This window comes from Vipera ursinii, assembly GCF_947247035.1.
Source record: "Vipera ursinii genome assembly, chromosome: 1".
NCBI classification, from domain to species: domain Eukaryota; kingdom Metazoa; phylum Chordata; class Lepidosauria; order Squamata; family Viperidae; genus Vipera; species Vipera ursinii.
The window spans coordinates 182270121-182288811 of record NC_139512.1 but is presented as its reverse complement, the minus strand read 5'-3'; the positions used below and the strand labels follow the sequence as shown (position 1 = coordinate 182288811).

The 18691-nt window shown below is 38.7% G+C and overlaps 1 protein-coding gene across 9 annotated transcripts in view; it reads left to right on the top strand.

The window, feature by feature from the left end:
- IKZF2 (IKAROS family zinc finger 2) overlaps positions 1-18691 on the top strand; it is a 174570-nt gene that overhangs the window by 126416 nt on the left and 29463 nt on the right. For all 9 annotated transcript variants that reach the window (XM_083354655.1, XM_083354654.1, XM_083354662.1 and 6 more), the window contains one exon: positions 14018-14152. In XM_083354655.1, the coding sequence (XP_083210781.1) occupies positions 14018-14152 (135 nt within the window). The remainder of the gene's footprint in view (positions 1-14017; positions 14153-18691) is intronic.

Sequence of the window (18691 nt, the reverse complement as noted above, 5' to 3'; positions counted from 1 at the left end):
CAATGTGAAAAATCTAACTCTACTTGACCAATATTTAAGTTGCTTTATTAATTTCCAGCAAACAAACTGGATGGACCTACTGCCTTTCACAGAAGTGGCATATAATAATGCAGTCCACTCCAGCACAGGTTACACTCCTTTTCAAATAACTACTGGTCAAAGTTTCAACCCCATGCCAGAACTAATCCCAAACAAACTGGTAATTTCAGCACTGAAGGAATGGATTGCACAATTACAAAACACCTGGCCAATCATTAGGAAAGCTTTAGATGAAGCTAGATAAGCATACAAGACACAGGTGGACAAAAAAAGAGTCGATCCCAAACTATTCAGGGTGGGAGAGATGGTATATTTATCCACAAAATACCTTAAATCACTACAACCCTGTAAAAAAGTCGGACCAAAATATATTGGACCTTTTCCAATTAAAAGAATCATAAACCCAGTAACAGTTGAATTAGGACTACCCAAAAATCTTAGGCAGATACACACAATTTTTCACTGCAGTTTACTAAAAAGAGAACAACAGTTACCCCTACGAACAAAAACCCCACAACCACCACCTCCTATCATGGTGGAAGGAGAACAGCACTTCAAGTTGAAGGAAATCCTAGATTCCAGGAAAAACCATGGAGCAATTCAATATCTAGTAGCTTGGAAACACCTCCCCTCCTCAGAAAATGAGTGTGTCAATAAACACCACATTAGAGCACCAAAGTTGCTTAAGAAGTTTCATACCGAATATCCTAACAAACCGGGCTAACATTTATGTTTTATTTCCTCTACAGGTGGACCTATCTTTCTTTTACAGAGAGCAGATAGTCAGAATCCATTTATATTCTATTCCTAAATCCCTATCTGTGCAAACCTAAATCTCACCCCCTAACTGGATTCTGCCATTCCCAAGGAGGGGAAGAGAAGACGTAACTGGCCATCCCTATCCATTAGATGCAAGGTTGTTTATGCAACCTGCCTGGAGGCCATCATCCAAGACCAGGGAAAGAACCTTTGAACTGAGAAGGGGGAGGAGATTCTGGTTTGTATCTCTGATTGGAATCTGAAGGGGAAGAAGCAAATGTTGTAAATGCATGGAAGATTCCTTTTCCCATGAAGGGTTTTGACACGTGTAACTTACCATTGATCCGGGACTGACCAAATGGACTGAGGGGAGGGATTTTTACTCAGGGACACTTTAAAAGTATCAATCTGTGACACAGTTTCCATATCCTGTCTAGATTATCTACTGTCAATCACGTTTTAGTAAAAGTTTCTGTTTGGACAATCCTGTCTCCAAGAGTTCTTCTTTCCTAAAATGTGGATTCAATGCAATTTTAGGCTATATCAACAGTAGTAAAATTTTAAAACCATAGGGCATGGAAACATGAAATTCCACTTCTTCTTTGGCTAGAATGTTTTAGAAAAAGTTCCTGTTTGGACAATCCTGTCTTCAAGAGTTCTTTCCTAAAATGTGGATTGGGGTGGGTCCTGACAGTCACATCTACTGCTGACTCATTCAATTTATGATCAACTACTATTACATGATATTTTTACAAGTATTTCAGTTTTAGTTTCCTAGGTAAAGAACATTTAATTTGACTGTGTTAAATTTCTTACTGTTCATTTTTTTAACTTATTAAGATTGTCTTGAATTTTGTTTGATTTGGAATTCCAAAGCTTCCTAATTTTTATGTACAGATAGTCCTTAATTTACAACCATTCATTTAATAATTGCTTGAAGTTATGACGCTGAGAAAAGGTGACCTAGAACCCATCTTCAAATTTACAACCATTGCACAGATGCTTACCTGCTGTCACATGATTGCAATTTGGATATTTGGCAACCCATTTGCATTTATCATGGTTGTGCATCTTGCGGTCATGTGGTTGCAATTTGCAGCTTTTCCAGCTGGCTTCCAAAAAGCAAAGGGGAAGCAAATTCACTTAACCACCATTTATTTAATGATTGTGTGATTCATTTAACATACAGTAAAATGGTCATAAAATCAGGTCTAGTCTCATGATGATTCCCTTTATGCCTTCACCAACTCACGATCAAAATTCCAGTCCCAATTGTGTTCATAAGTTGAGGACTGTCTATACTTATCATTTGATGTCTTCTCAATTCCCACTATAAAAGGAAGTTACCTAATGGCGGAAAAATATGATTTCTTTGGCAAGGTTTGTTAACAAATCCATTTTGATATCTGATAATTACTGCATTTTTTTCTGAGTTCCCAATAGATTGATCTCTTTCTAATGTACTTCTTGGATACTAGTTCTCTACTGAATTTTTCCCTTTTTGAATGATAATATTTGCTATCCTTCAGACTTCACTAATTCTCCAGAATGCCTCAAGAATAATAAGCGATTAGCTAGACAGCTAGTTAACTCTTTTGCATTTCATTTTATCCTCATTTAAAATAAAGAGGTCTTCTGTGACTATATTTTATCAGTATTAAGCTTCGGTTCTGCCTCTTCAACCTACTCCTCACTATTTCCCTGTGCAATATGTACTTTTTAAATTGGCGAATACTGAATCTGAAAAAAGGGATTAGGAACTACCATTATCTAAAGAATTGTATAGCTTTAAGGAAGTCTGGCTTCAAAGAAGGATGAATTTTCCTGCAAGTAATGTAACACAGCCACTCAAAAAGCCAATGGGAAGTCTTGGGCTGCAGTGACAGAAACATAACATCAAGAGAAGGTCAAATTATTCTCCAAAGCACCAGAGGCCATGACAAGAAACAACTGATTAAAGAGAGAAGCAACCTGGAATTAAGGAGAAAGTTCCTAACGGTGAGGACAATTAACCAGTAGAACAGCTTGCCTTCAGAAATAGTGGGCACTCCATCACTGGACAGTCACTTGTCTGAGATGGTATAGGTTCTCCTGCATGTGGGGGGGCTGGACTAGAAGACCTCCAAGGTCCCTTCCAGCTTCTATTTTATTCTAGTCTGTTGTGTTCTAAGATCATGACACATAATATACATATTTTCATTGATCCACGTTAGAAAAATATGTGTCCAGTTCTGGGTGCCACACTTAAAATGAACATGGAGAGGCTGAAATGGGTTCAGAAAAGAGTAATCCAGAGAAATGTAGTAGTTAAAATATTGAATCAGTAATGGGGAGCTGGTTCACATTTATCACCATTCCATTGGATATAAATATAATAAGTATCAAGGTGATAAGAGGGCTGGAAGTTGCTCCTTTAAGGAACAATTGAAAGAGTTGGGCACATTTAGTTTGCTCAAGACAAGCATGACGATGATGAATCTTGCTGGGAACTGCAATTGTATCCTTTATCCAAAGACACTAATATAAATGCCAGTTTTGCTCAGACTGATTTTCCTTGTTTTACAGATAATTCATATTCAAGTCATTCTGAAGATTAAAAAGATAACTGACCTGTAATGTCTGCTCAGTGTTTCAGGACTGAAAACACATGGTTCCTGTTTTTGTTACAAAGTTTTTTTATAGTATCAGTTTGTCAGTGCATGGACCATTGGGTTGGCAAGATATAGATCAGAGTATGTTGGTTTGTAACGTACTCTCCAGATTAGAGTTCCTAGTTTGCATAGAATAGCAAGAGCATATGAGAGGAATACAACTGGGGTTAATGGTGCATGTTGGCATACTGGCAAAAACATGACTGATACTGTATCTTTATCATAAACAGATAGTATGCTTGTGGCACTGATATGACTAAGACTGGTAACCTTATATGTATTATATAAGCTTTTGAAGAATTCATGATCATTTTCAATGTTTCCCATTTAAGTAAGATTCAGCAGCTTCCAAAAAACCCAATGCAGTCCTAGGATGCATCTACAAAGCATCAAGATCATGTGAAGTGATAGTACCACTTTATATTGCACTGGTGAGATCACACTTGGACTACTGCATCCAGTTCTGGCCAACTCAATACAAGAAAGACATTGGGATCCTAGAAAGAGTGAAGAGCAACAAAAGTGTTAAAAAGCCTGGAGGTTAAACCATACAATGAAAGGTTGAGGGAATTAGATATGTCTAATCCAGGCATGTCAAGCTTCTGGCCTCTGGGCCAGATGCATCATGCCAAAATTGCACTCACCCCATTGCCGGCAATGGGGAAAAAGTTCTGATACGTTGCGCGACCTAACGTGATGTCACGAGTTTGACATGCCTGGTCTAATCTAACAAAAGAGATGGATTAGGGGTGACATAATAGCAGTCTTCCAATAATTGAGGGTGTGTCAAAGGGGAAGAGGGGGTCGACCTATTCTTCAAAGCATCCGAGGTCTGGACAAGAAGTAACAGGTGGAACATTATTAAAGAGAGATCCAACCTAGAACGTAGGAGAAATTTCCTGACACTGAGAACAATTGATGATTGGAATGGTTTACCTCCCAAAGTTATGTGTGCTCCATCACTTGAGGTTTTCAAGAAGAGACTGGACAGCTATTTGCCTCCTGCTTAAGCAGGGGATTAGACTAAAAGATTTCTAACCCTATTATTCTGTGTTCTATGAATGATTTCATAGATTCTCCATGATGTAACTAGCTGGGGAATACAGTGAACCTATCAAGTGGCTATTTTATTACAATAGGAAATTATAAAATTTATGAATGTTTGCTTTTCTTAAATTTTCTTTGATTCTTTATCACACTTGCTTACTGTTTTCATTTGTATATCTTTAATGTCTGAATTCCCTCATTACTTTGATTTTAAAGTCAATTCTATTAGAAAGCAACAAATAAATGCATTTCAATTTTTTAATAAATAAATAAATAAACTATTTGAAGAAAACTCTCTAAAACAATATGAAACAGGAATTGATCTATTTCATATTGATAAATGAAGAAAAAACAATAAGTTGTTTAGATTGGGTCCAGTCTTTGTTAAATGTTGTTGTTATTGTTGTTAGTTGCGAAGTCGTGTCCGACCCATCATGACCCTATGGACAATGTTCCTCCAGACCTTCCTGTCCTCTACCATCTTTTGGAGTCCATTTAAGCTCACGCCTACTGCTTCAGTGACTCCATCCAGCCACCTCATTCTCTGTTGTCCCCTTCTTCTCTTGCCCTCAACCTTTCCCAGCATTAGGCTCTTCTCCAGTGAGTCCTTCCTTCTCATTAGGTGGCCAAAGTATTTGAGTTTCAGCTGCAGGATCTGGCCTTCTAATGAGCAGTCATGGTTGATCTCCTCTAGGACTGACTGGTTTGATCCCCTTGCAATCCAATCCCCATCTATTTGCCAGGAATTGAGAGAGCCGGATGCCATGATCTTGGTTTTCTTAATGTTAAGTTTCAAACCAACTTTTGCACTGTCCTTCTTCACCCGCAACAAGAGGCTCTTTAGTTCTTCACTTTCTGCCATTAGAGTGGTGTCATCTGCATATCTTAGGTTGTTGATATTTCTCCTGGCAATCTTAATTCCAACTTTTGATTCATCTAGCCCTGCTTTTCTCATGATGTGCTCTGCATATAAGTTAAACAGGCAGGGTGACAGTATACAGCCTTGCCGGACTCCTTTCCCAATTTTGAACCAATTGGTGGTTCCATGTCCAGTTCCCACTGTTGCTTCTTGACCCGCATATAGGTTTCTTAAGAGACAAATAAGATGGTCTGGTACTCCCATCTCTTTAAGAACTTGCCACAGTTTGTTGTGATCCACACAATCAAAGGCTTTAGCATAGTCAATGAAGCAAAAGTAGATGTTTTTCTGGAACTCCCTAGCTTTCTCCATGATCCAACGTATGTTGGCAATTTGATCTCTAGTTCCTCTCCCTCTTCAAAATCCTGTCTGTACTTTTGGTAGTTCTCAATCCACATACTGCTGGAGTCTAGCTTGTAGGATTTTAAGCATAATTTTACTAGCATGTGAAATGGGTGCAATAGTTTGAACATTCTTTGGCACTGCCTTTCTTTGGAATTGGAATGTAAACTAATCTTTTCCAAACCTGTGGCCACTGTTGAGTTTTCCAAATTTGCTGGGAAATTGAGTGTAGCACTTTTACTGCATTGTCTTTTAAGATTTTGAATAGCTCAGCTGGAATACTGTCATCTCCACTAGCTTTGTTGTTACTCAGCTTTCCTAAGGCTCACTTCCCTTCACATTCTAGGATGTCTGGCTCAAGGTCAGTGACCACCTCATCGTGGTAATCAGGGACATTTTGCATATGAAACGTTCCCTTCATCTCTCCAATTTTCTTGAAGAGATCTCTGATCCTCCCTATTCTGTTGTTTTCTTCTATTTCTTTGCACTGTTCATTTAAGAAGGCATTCTTATCTCTTCTAGCTATTCTCTGGAATTCTGCATTCAATTGGTTGTATCTTTCTTTTTCTCCCTTGCCTTTCGCTTCCCTCCTTTCCTCAGCTATTTGCAAAGCTGCCTCAGACATCCATTTTGCTTTCTTGCATTTCTTTTTCTTTGGGATGGTTTTAGTTGCTACCTCTTGTACAATGTTGCGAACCTCCATCCATAGTTCCTCAGGCAATCTGTCTATCTGATCTAATTCCTTAGGACTTCCGGGTGTCAAGGCTCCGTCGATGGCGGCCGTTTCGACCGTCAGCCCCGTTGTTTTCCGTTGAACTGCGAAAACAGCGACAATCAGCTGTTTTGTGGTTCGGAACCCCCCCTTGGGAGAAGATGGGAGGGGGAGCATTCAGGTAGGGGTAGAGCTCCCCTAGACCCCTAGAATTGTTATTCTGGGGGTTGAAGGGTGAGAGCTCCCCCAGAGCCTGAATTAGCTCCTGACTCAGGGACTCCTCTGTTCCAAGGCTTTGGAACAGAGCAGGACGCTGCAACCATCCCTGCAATCAACATTGTATTTTGGATTACTTGGATGCAGGCAGAGCTGTGCAGGAGAATTTTGAAACGGCAAATATATGATCTTTAACTCCGGTTTATACTAAAAGAAAGGAAGAAAGATGGTGCAGGAGTGAATTGTCAGTGAAAAATAAAAGGACAAGGAATATATCGTAAGATATAAAGACTGAGAAGGAAGAAATTATGTTTTTTTTTAAGTCACTCTGCGCAAAATATTTGAAATTGGTTTTAAAAGTGAATTTAAGGATTTGGATATTTGGAGAAACAAAGTTGCAAGCTGAGTGGAAAAGTGAAAGTGCGCAACAAAAATTAATTGGGTGTTAAAATGTCTTCTAAAGCAGCTAAAGCTTCTGTTCCTAGAAGTGCTGGTGCATTACCAGTTCAGCATTCTTCACTACAGGCATTGATGCCACCCCCCATGGCACCTGCACCCGCATTAACATTAAAAGATTTACAAGATGCTTTAAAAAATCAATCTCAGCAAATATCTGAACTTATCAATGAGAAGAATAAAGAAATACGAGAGGACATTTTAGTGGCTTTTCAGGGGCTGGCAGTTTGCATTGAGCATTTGGATGAACGTGTGGAAGAGGTGTATCAAAATAATTTGAGATTGGATGCTAAAATGTCAGAAGCTGAGAATAAAATGGATAAGAATGAGGATGAGGTGGTTATGATACAATATAGAGATATGGAGTTTGCTTTGAGAATAAGAGGATTGAAAGAGGACCCAAAGTAAAATTTGAAAGTGTTAGTGGCAGAAGCCTTGGAACCGATTTTGGGGTGCCAAGTGGAAGAAATTATAGGGGATATAGATAAAATATTTCATGTTAACTCTTGGATTGCCAGGCAAAGAAAATTACCTAGAGATGTGGTTGTTTATTTTACAGAGATCGATCAGAAATGTGATTATTCAAGCTTTTTATAATAATAGATTTAAAGTTGCTGATCAGGAAGTTTTAATCTTGAAAGAAATTTCACCAAGAATTTTAAGGAAAAGGAAAGAATTTACTTTTTTGGCAGATGAATTAAAGAAAGGACAGCTTCAGTTCAGATGGGAGATACCAATAGGCTTCGTGGTGAATTATTCAGGTACGAGATATCATCTCAATACAGTTTTGAAGGCACGAGATTTTTATTCTAATATACTGAAAGCAGGTTCTCCGCCATCCCCAGAATTTAAAGGAAGGAAGGAAGATGGAGCACGACAGACACAAATGGAGAGTATACAGGGAGATGAAGAAGTTATCTCGCGGATGGTTAAAGAACTTCAGCAAACTTCAGAAATGGTGCAGCCCCAGGCATCATCAGAAGAGGTTAAGGAACAAAGAATGACACAGGCTGCAACCAGACGAATGAGACAAGAACAAGAAGAACAGAAATCTACAATTATATCTCAAGAATCTACTTATAGTGAAGCAGTGGGAGGAGCGAGACCAAAGAGGCAGGTGCTTGTGGTTTTGCAAGAGGCGCTCCGAAAGCTTCAGGTTGCAAAAGATGGCGACAAAGTTTCTAACCTGGAATATTAATGGATTAAACTCCCCGCAAAAGAGAAAGAAAGTATTTCAGTATTTGAAACAATTTAAGAATGATGTTGTGTGCTTACAGGAAACGCATATTCGTGTATCAGACAAAAAATATTTGATAGATGGATTGATTATATTCAGAATAAATATGGGACTAGAAAGTTTCATTTAGTATATGAATAAGCATTAGTATTATATGATGTATTATTAATTAGTTATTATTATTTAGTTATTTAGTTATGTTAAGAGGAGTTAAAGTGCGATAGAATTTAAAGTGTCTTTTTTAGTTGGTTAGCATATTTTAGTTTAAGTTGGTTAAAGTTTATACCCTGTATTCAGCTCTGGGAAGTTGGGGGGAGGGGGGGAAGTGGGGGGGAGGGGGAGGGAGGGAGTTCATGTTTTTTAAAATGTATTTTAAAACTTTTCAATAAAAAATAGTTATCCAGATTTCTGCAATACAGCTATTCCCACCTTAGGGAAAGAAACCTAGGGGATAAATCAAATCTTCAGCACCTACTTCAAAGCATTAACCTTTAGAATACCTGTAATATCCAGTGCCATCTCACATAGGTAATTAGGTTTAAGTACTCTTATAACGAAAATAGTAGTAAATGTAGGCACCTTTGTGCTAGAGGTCTATAATCTTACATGTATATATATGAGAATAAACATTTTGAACACAGTGATAAATCATTCAAATTAAGTAGCAGACAGGGAATTATGATGCACGGTTCACAAAAGTTCTAGATGTAATTAACCAGCAAATAAGTCAAATGTTCAACAAGATATCTCAGCATACAGGCAGAAACAATGTATTTAAACTATCACTAAAAGCCAACATGGGTTTGTCAAAAACAGATCATGCCAGACAAATCTTATTACATTCTTTGACCAAGTGACAAAACTAGTGGACCAGAGGAATGCTGTAGATATAATTTACTTGGACTTCAGTAAGGCATTTGATAAAGTAGATCACAACTTACTACTTGATAAGATAGAAAAATGTGGGTTAGATAGCATCACCACCAGATGGATTCGTAGCTGGCTGACAGGCCGTACTCAGCATGTGGTCCTCAATGGAACTGCATCTACATGGAAGGAAGTGTGTAGTGGGGTGCCCCAGGGCTCTGTTCTGGACCCAGTGCTCTTCAATATCTTCATTAACGATTTGGATGAGGGGATAGATGGGGAACTCATCAAATTTGCAGACGACACCAAGCTGGCAGGAATAGCCAATACTCCAGAAGATAGGCTTAAGATACAGGAGGATCTGGACAGACTCGAACACTGGGCACTATCTAACAAAATGAAATTCAATGGTGAAAAAAGTAAGGTTCTACATTTAGGCCGTAAAAATCAAATGCACAGGTATAGTATAGGTGGTACCTTGCTCAATAGTAGTAACTGTGAGAGGGATCTTGGAGTCCTAGTAGACAATCACCTCAATATGAGCCAGCAGTGTGCTGCAGCTGCCAAAAAAGCCAACACAGTGCTAGGCTGCATTAACAGAGGGATAGAATCAAGATCAAGTGAAGTACTAATACCACTTTACAATGCTTTGGTAAGGCCACACCTGGAATACTGCATCCAGTTTTGGTCACCACGATGTAAAAAAGATGTCGAGACTCTAGAAAGGGTACAGAGAAGAGCAACAAAGATGATTAGGGGGCTGGAGGCTAAAACATACAGGGAACGGTTGCTGGAATTGGGTATGTGTAGTTTAACGAAGAGAAGAGTGAGGGGTGACATGATAGCAGTGTTCCAATATCTCAGGGGCTACCACAAAGAAGAGGGAGTCAAGCTATTCTCCAAAGCGCCTGAAGGCAGGACAAGAAGCAATGGATGGAAACTAATCAAGGAGAGAAGCAACCTAGAACTAAGGAGAAACTTCCTGACAGTTAGAACAATTAACCAGTGGAACAACCTGCCTCCAGAGGTGGTGAATGCTCCAACACTAGAGGTTTTTAAGAAGAGACTGGACAGCCATTTGCCTGAAATGGTATAAGGTTTCCTGCCTGAGCAGGGGGTTGGACTAGATGACCTCCAAGGTCCCTTCCAACTACTACTACTACTACTTCTTCTTCTTCTTCTTCTTCTTATTATTATTATTATTATTATTATTATTATTATTATTATTATTATTATTATTATTAATTAAAGAGTAATATAGAAACATGCAGATCATATAATCTTTGGAAAACTTTACATAATCATAGAGTAAAATGAATAAGGTATATTTGGAGATAAGATCTGAAATTCTGAAAATAAAACTTAATATCATTTTGTGAAAAAAATAATAATTCCTTAAATCTATTTGTCACCTCTACTGTATATTTGTCAGGGATATGATTTAGTTCATATCTGAGTAGCCTAGTGCCTTTCCCTACTTTCTTCAGTTTATGCCTAAATTTTGCAATGAGAAGCTCATGGTCTGAGCCACGGTCAGCTCCTGGTCTTGTTTTTACTGACTGTATAGAGCTTCTCCATCTTTGGCTGCAGAGCACAAATCAGTTAATCTGATTTCTGTGTTGACCATCTGGTGATGTCCATTTGTAGAGCTGTCTCTTGGGTTGTTGGAAAAGAGTGTTTGCTGTGACCATCGTATTCTCTTGACAAAATTCTATCAGCTTGTGCCCTGCTTCATTTTATATTCCAAGGCCAAACTTCCCTGTTATTCCGGTTATCTTTTGGCTTCCTACTTTAGCATTCCAATCCCCCATGATGATAAGGACATCATTTTTTGGTGTTAGTTCTATAAGGTGGGGTAGGGCTTCATAGAACCGGTCAATTTCATCCTCTTCAGCACTGGTGGCTGGGGCATAGACTTGGACTATTTTGATATTGAATGGTTTGCCTTGGATCGAACTGAGATCATTGTGTCATTTTGGGGATTGTATCCCAGTATTGCTTTTCCTACTCTTTTATTGATTATGAAGGCTACTCCATTTCTTCTGAGGGATTCTTGCCTGCAGTAGTATACCTAATGGTCATCTGAATTAAATTCACCCATTCCTGTCCATTTTAGTTCGCTGATTCCTAAGATGTCAATGTTCAGTGTTGTCATCTTGTTTGACCATGTCAAGCTTTCCTTGATTCATCGATCTTACATTCCAGGTTGCTATGGAGAAAAAATCTTTACAGCATCGGACTTTCCTTTCACCACCAGATACACCCACAGCTGAGTGTCCTTTTAGCTTTGGCCCAGTCACTTCATTCTTTCTGATGCTACTAGTACTAGCTCTCTGCTCTTCCCCAGTAGCAGCCTTCCGATCTGAGGGGCTCATCTTCCAGCATCATATCTTTTTTTCCTTTTGGTACTGTCCATGGGGTTTTCATGGTACAGATACTGTAGTGGGTTGCCATTTCCTTCTCCAGTGGATCACGTTTTGTCAGAACTCTCTGCTATGACCTGTCCATCTTGGGTGGCCCTGCACAGCATAGCTCATAGCTTCATTGAATTACGCAAGCCCCTTTGCCACGACAAGACAGTAAACCATGAAGGGGTTGTTAAATGTGGAGTAGACATATTGGAAAAGTGTTTAACCTAATTATAACTAATTTAGTTTCTATTCATTTGCATATAACTTGATCCAACTCTATATTTCAATTCTTTCCACTTGTAAAACAATTTAAAGTATATAAAAATATATATTTAACTAAAAACCTTTTGTTGATTTATTTAATATCAAATGTGTTTACATCATTCCTTTTAATGTTTTTCTTTGATGTATGGAAGATAAAAAGCACATTGATGTTCTATCCTGATGGATAAATATCTTTAACATAAATTAAAATGAGGATTTGTTTATGAAAAGATTTGAAATAATTGACTGAAAGGATATGCATAGATGAAGGTCAAGGGGGAAACTTGAGCACAGGATTGCAGATAATGAAAGAAAGATCACTTCCAGAAAGATTAATTCCAACTGACTGTAATGTAACACTTCTTAACAATAAGAGCAGTTTGATAGTGGAATGATGGAGCGGGCAGAAACTCAGCTTCATTGGATGTGCCTAAGCTGAGACTAAGCAACCGAGGGTCTCAAAAACTTTGATTCAGATTTCTACACTCAGCAAAGGGTGGCACTCAATAGTGTAAATGGCCCTTTTATTATTCTGTTACATTCTGATTTCCAAAGTGAAAAAGTCACATCAAAAGATTCATGAAGTTCCATCTATGGTACTTCTTTTGTCACATCTCTTTAGTACCACTCATGAATTTGCATGGACTTTCTGAAATTCTTTATTTTTCAGAATTTACCTGTTGAATTCCAGACTCACATCCTGTTTTTAAAAACTTTAGCTTTATAGACCTAATGGCTATGCACTTTTCTGCTTCAAATATAACATATTTCTTCTCCCGTAAAAATTAGCAAAAAGCATGCAAACATTATTCTAGGTCAGGGGTAGGCAACCTTGGCTGTTTTATGACTCGTGGACTTCAACTCCCAGAATTCCTGGCTCAGGAATTCTGGGAGTTGAAGTCCACGAGTCATAAAACAGCCAAGGTTGCCTACTCCTGTTCTAGGTTGTCTTGCCTTAATATGCAACCTTGGGTGACTTAGGTAGAGAAATTGTTGATTTTCCAGATGAGGAAAATGCAAAAATGGTTTCAAAGAATAGGATTTTTAAATTCCTCACCTGCACAAGTGTGGCAGAGTACTCTTTCTTTGACAGGGATTGAAGGAATGTACTTGGCCAATGAACATCAGGAAACTGCTGGCTGGCTTGGACTAGAATAATTCTGGATGGAGTTTTGAAAGGGTTGGCAATGATGGATTTTATTCCTCCAAAGCATTAGCTATGTTCCAATCAGTTTTAAAAGTCATGCCTTTCTCTTTGTTGTTTGTACTTAGAATACAAAGAGCTGAATATCCCTAGATAGCACATACTTAGGGCAAGCTGATAGTCAGCCCAACTGACTATCCTAGATAGATCACACTATCCAAATAATACTGCTTTGCTATACATTTAATTATAAAGCTTCTGTCCATCTACCAGCAAGCACATCAACAGTTTATATCTGAAGCCATAAGAATACTAGGATAACACCATTGCCTTGCATTTAATGACATTCTGTTTCTACTTTGTTTGGCAAAAGCATTAGAAATGTGGTTTTTAATTGGACTATTCATTTACATTTAGGAAATATTACCCACCCAGGAGATCTTTCTGGCCTACAGCAGCATTCCCCAACTTTTCCGGGTTGGTGGCCTGGTGTGGGGGAAGGGGGGAAGAGGGGATGGTTTGTGCAAGGGGCAGGTACACAGCTTCATTTGCGTGAGCAGCAGGTGCATGAGTGGGGCTGTGAGCACTGGTGCCTACTCATGTGGCCCAGTTGCGAATAGGCCATGGACTGGTAGAGGTTGGTGACACCTGGCCTGCAGTATGTTGAAATCGCAAACTCTTTTCTATTTTGATACAAAAAAAATGTTTAAACTGCGTGACTTGACAACACTGGGTCTACCTGCATGAATGCAATCCATTTTAGAAATAATTTGCTTTTCATGATCTTTATGAATCTGTTTCATAGAGGTAATGCAGTGAAATAGAGAAAAGGTAAATGGATAAATATTACAGAAGAGAATAGATTTGTATATTTGTTTTTAGTTATAATTGGTAGTTTGTAATTGTGTCAGCAACACTGATTTAACATAATAAAGTACTTTTTCCCCCCACAGTAGGTAAACCTCATAAATGTAACTACTGTGGACGAAGCTACAAACAACGCAGTTCTTTGGAGGAACACAAGGAACGCTGTCATAACTACCTTCAAAATGTCACCATAGAGGCCACGGGGCAAGTGATAAGTCATGGTGAGCGGAAATGTTGCAAATGTTTCTTTTGCTCCTACTTGCAATATACAAGAAAGGAACAAATATGTACAGAAGTAGGCTCATGTTACTTAAAATGATCTCAATTTTAATTGAAACCCACTCCTAAAAATGTTGCATTATACAGTTGTAGTTCCAGTTATGGCAACAATTTATTTATTTATTAAATTTATATAATTGTATAAACCCTCAACTTTTACAGAAGAAACATCCTAACATCCTCAGAATTGTTTGGTGGAGGAAGCAAATGGTGGTTTTTAATTTTGAGCCACATGCAAACCAATTGGCCACCTGTTCTGTTGTTAACCTGGAGCAGGCTGGTGTCTGCCATGCTTTCTCTCTACCCCTATACCTGCTCTACTAACAACAACAAAAAAGAGAGAATACAAAGAATTTGGCCATAGGTGATTGATCTCCAAGATGAGAAATTTTCTACTGGTTAGAAAAATTACTTTGTTAATTTCTTAAATTGAATGACTGTAAAATGGCATTAGTGAATATTAGCATATGATTTGTTTTAACTAATTGGTCATCTTGTGCACATAATATAGTATTTTATGTACCATCAATTGTTAAACTTGACAACAGATATTTGTTGCAATGCTATGCTTTTTCCCTTTATTTTACACAAATACAGTTTTTTCATGTTCTTGATAACATTTTGCTTTATGTTGGGGACACTGTGCTGTTCAGATGGGGCGTTATAAAGTGCATTATCAGATTGATGATGTTGGCAGTTGTTGCAAAAAATTAAAAAATATTCTGCAGGAAAGCATCTGGATAAATATGACCTTACCTGAGATGTAGGTCAAGTTTTAAAAGCAAATTAAAAGAAACACAAATATCATTAAATGTGTATTTTCACTGCCTAATATAATGTGATCTAGTAAGCCTTCTCTAGACATTCTCTATCTGTATGTAATCCATTAAAAGAGGGATAGCCTTTCCAGAAGGCTATTGAATGACATAGAGTATGGGTGTCAAACTCGATCGCATCACGTGATGTAACATGATGTATTATCACATTTTTTGCGGAGCTGGGGTGGGCATGACCAGCACATGACACATTTGGCCCACGGGCTGCCCATTTGACACCCCTGACATAGAGACATCACTGGAAGTAAAATTTGGGGCTTTTTCTTTCAGAGTTATAAGGGTTAGGATGCAAAGGAGGTTTTTAGAGGGCATATTGCTGCTGATCTTATCCTTAATTCTGAAAAACAACAATATTGAAACAGAAAATCCATAGAAAAAAAGCAGCCATTTTCTTTGGAAGTGCAGTTTTAAGGGCTGCAAATGGAGATCAAATGCAGCCATTAACTGCACATTCTACCCAGTCAACCTGAAGAACAGGTATCTTACCCTGCAGATTTTTTTTCATCTATATATCCAGGACACTACTGTAACACCCAGGGTGATCTATGGTTTGTATAAAAGGAAGCAATGAGTTCACCAATGCCACTTTCAAGACTCAAGTATCGCTCGTTGCTTGTCACGTTATTCAAACAGGTATTTCCTTTCTTTGGAGCTGTAGGGTTCTCCAGGGAAAGAGAGACCTCCTCCCCTTGATTCATACAAGCTTTAAAAAGGTGAAAGAGCCTTTCCTGTAGGAGAAAAAACTAGTAGGGACCATTCATGGCCTCTATTTGAATATAATTGTTATGTACTGGGCTCTTGTGTAACACCACGTGGGTTGCTGGAGCAGCTAACGGCTCTCCAGCAACCCAGAGTTTTAGTCTCCTGTGCTGCAATTGGCTATCTCCAGGTGGCAATGGTTGTTTCAAACCTATTGGCTGCCACCTAGGAGCTAGACTATATATTGCGGCTAGTTGCAGACAATTCCCCAGTACAGTTCCAGCACAAAATAAACAATGAGTTATCCTGTACTCAGCTTCGCGTCTTCATTCCTGCACCAAAAAACCCGCTATTTAACTGTGGCAACAAGGATGGGATCCTGCTTCACCGATTAAAGAGCTGAAGTCTTTGAGGGAAAGGCAGCACATGCCGGAGGGAAGAGGCATTCCCCCCCTCTCAAGGTCGGCTAGCAACTACGATAGCGATCTCGTGCTCAGGGAACTCACTCTCTGAGTCTGAAGCAGGATCCAGAAGAACACAGGAACCAGATAGAAAGAATGCCGAAGGTTGGCAAATTGTGAGAATTTGACGTGAAACACCAGGAGGAATGGCCATCTTATCTATCGCAAGTAGAAAACTACCTCAGAGCCAATCAGATCACGGAAGAAGGACTGAAGGCCACAACGCTACTCTGCGTGTGCGGCCCTGCTACCTTTGATTTAGCCGAGAACCTTTTCACACTGACATCAATTGAAGAGGTCTCTTTTTTTTTATTTAAAAAGTTTTACAATACATTTTAACTTTAATCCCCCCCTCCCCCACCCCTATCCAACCCTCCCTATCCCTCTCCCCCACTCCCTCCCCCCCCACTTCCCAGAGCTAAATACGGGGCATAAAATCAAAAAACAAACATAAACACCCCTATGTTATCAACAATAAACTATAAATTCTATCTCTCTCTAGCTCATATAAAATGAATACAAACAATATTAACATTACAAATAAAGTAGAGAGAAAAAAGAGGAAAACAGAAAAAGAGCTTTACTCAAAATAAATTTTCTTAATCCCAGTCCTTATTCATATTAATTTCAAAAAAGAAAAAAGAAAAGGAAAAAAAACTTTCACCTGCTATTTGCATTCTCCCACCTTTCTCTAATTTCCAAACAAATTCTGTTACACGCCAAAAGCGCCTATCTCTGTTAATCTTAATAATCTCCAACCAAACTAAACTACGATCAAAAATAGTTCTTGCATGTATCACGCCAAATGTCTCGCAGTTCCAGATCATCCTTAAGTTCAAATAAAAGTTCAAATACAAAGAATATATAAAAAAAAAGATTTAGGCAATCTCTAAGACAACTTGTTGTTAATTAGGAGCTTATATACCCATTCTTAGTTCAACACATACTTTAAGTTCATTACCCTAATATACTTTTCTAGCAAGCAATCTTAAATTGTGTAAAATATTAACAAAAAGAAAAAAAGAAAAAAAAACCTTCTTTCTCCTCTATAATAATTTTACTCCATTGACATTCTAATCTAAAAATTAATCAGCAATCTTAACGCCCCAAAACTTTTGGAGCACCTCTGTCATGACCCCCAAAACTTCTTTAGACCGCTCCTCTCTCACATCTTCACTGTAAGCACGCTTTGGAGATTCCATAACTTTCTGCTGATCTTGCTCTTGCTCTCGTCTCGCTCTTCTTATGGCGGCACGCGTCATCTTCTGGCCTCCTGCAGCAACCGATGAAACTGTGACTTGATCCCCTCCAACACCATTGTCCTCTGTCTGTCTATCTGTAACGTCTTGAGGCTTTCCCCCACCGTATCCTTTTGCAGCTTCCAAAAATGATAGGGGGGTTGCTTTTAACACATTACTATAAAAATCACGTGCCTGAGCCACAGTAACCAAACGATGTCTTTTACCTTCATACGTCGCCACCAATCCAACTGGAATCTCCCATCTAAACTTAATATCACGTTTCTTAAGTTCCTGTACCAGAAATGCAAAATCTTTCCTTCTCCTTAGGATCTTCGGAGGGATCTCTTTTAAAACCAAAACTTCTTGCTCAGCCACTACCAAATTAGTATCATAAGCAGCTTGAATAACTTCATCTCTCATTACTCTCTTTGTAAAATAGACCACCACATCTCTGGGTAACTTCCTCTGTCTTGCAATCCATGAATTTACACGAAAAACTTTGTCCATATTTCCCTCAATTTCAGATGCTGACTGGCCCAGTACCCCTTCCAGAGCCTCCGAAATCAGCTGCTTTAAATCTTCTTTACCATTCTCCTTTAAACCCCTAATTCTAATAGCATACTGCATCTGATTATACTGAACAAGGCTCAATTCTTCGTCCATTTTATCCCTTATATTTTCATTTTCTAATACCTTTGCTTCTAATATAGAGTTCTTTTGACTGAGATCCTCCACTTTTATATCCAGCTGTAGCACACATTCAGCTACGGATTCAACCTTAGACAAAATGTCCACCCTCATTGCTCTCAGCTTCTCTTCTATCTTCTTCTCCAATTTCTCCATTTTCTTCTCCATTTTCTCCTCCAGCTTTTTCAACTTTTCATCCATCATATTAGACATCAATTGTGCATGCTTTCCAAGAGCGTCTTGTAAATCCTTAAGCGTCAATGCCGGGGGAGATGCAGGAGGAAGCAAAGCTTGCAATGAGGTCTCTTGCACCAGGGAAGACCCCGCATTCCGAAGAGCTTTAGAAGTTTTAGCCGCCATCTTCCCCCACTTTCACTTATTACTCACTTTCACTTTGAAGCTATAAAATCCATTGAGCTAGAGAGTAAAAATAAAGAGTCCACTTCACCTTGACCTCCTGTACCTGCCTGCTTCTTGATAATCAAAAGTATTTCCATTTGGCAGGGGTGGTTGCTAACACCTGGCTCTGCTCCAATAATCCCAGAGCAGAGGCGCTG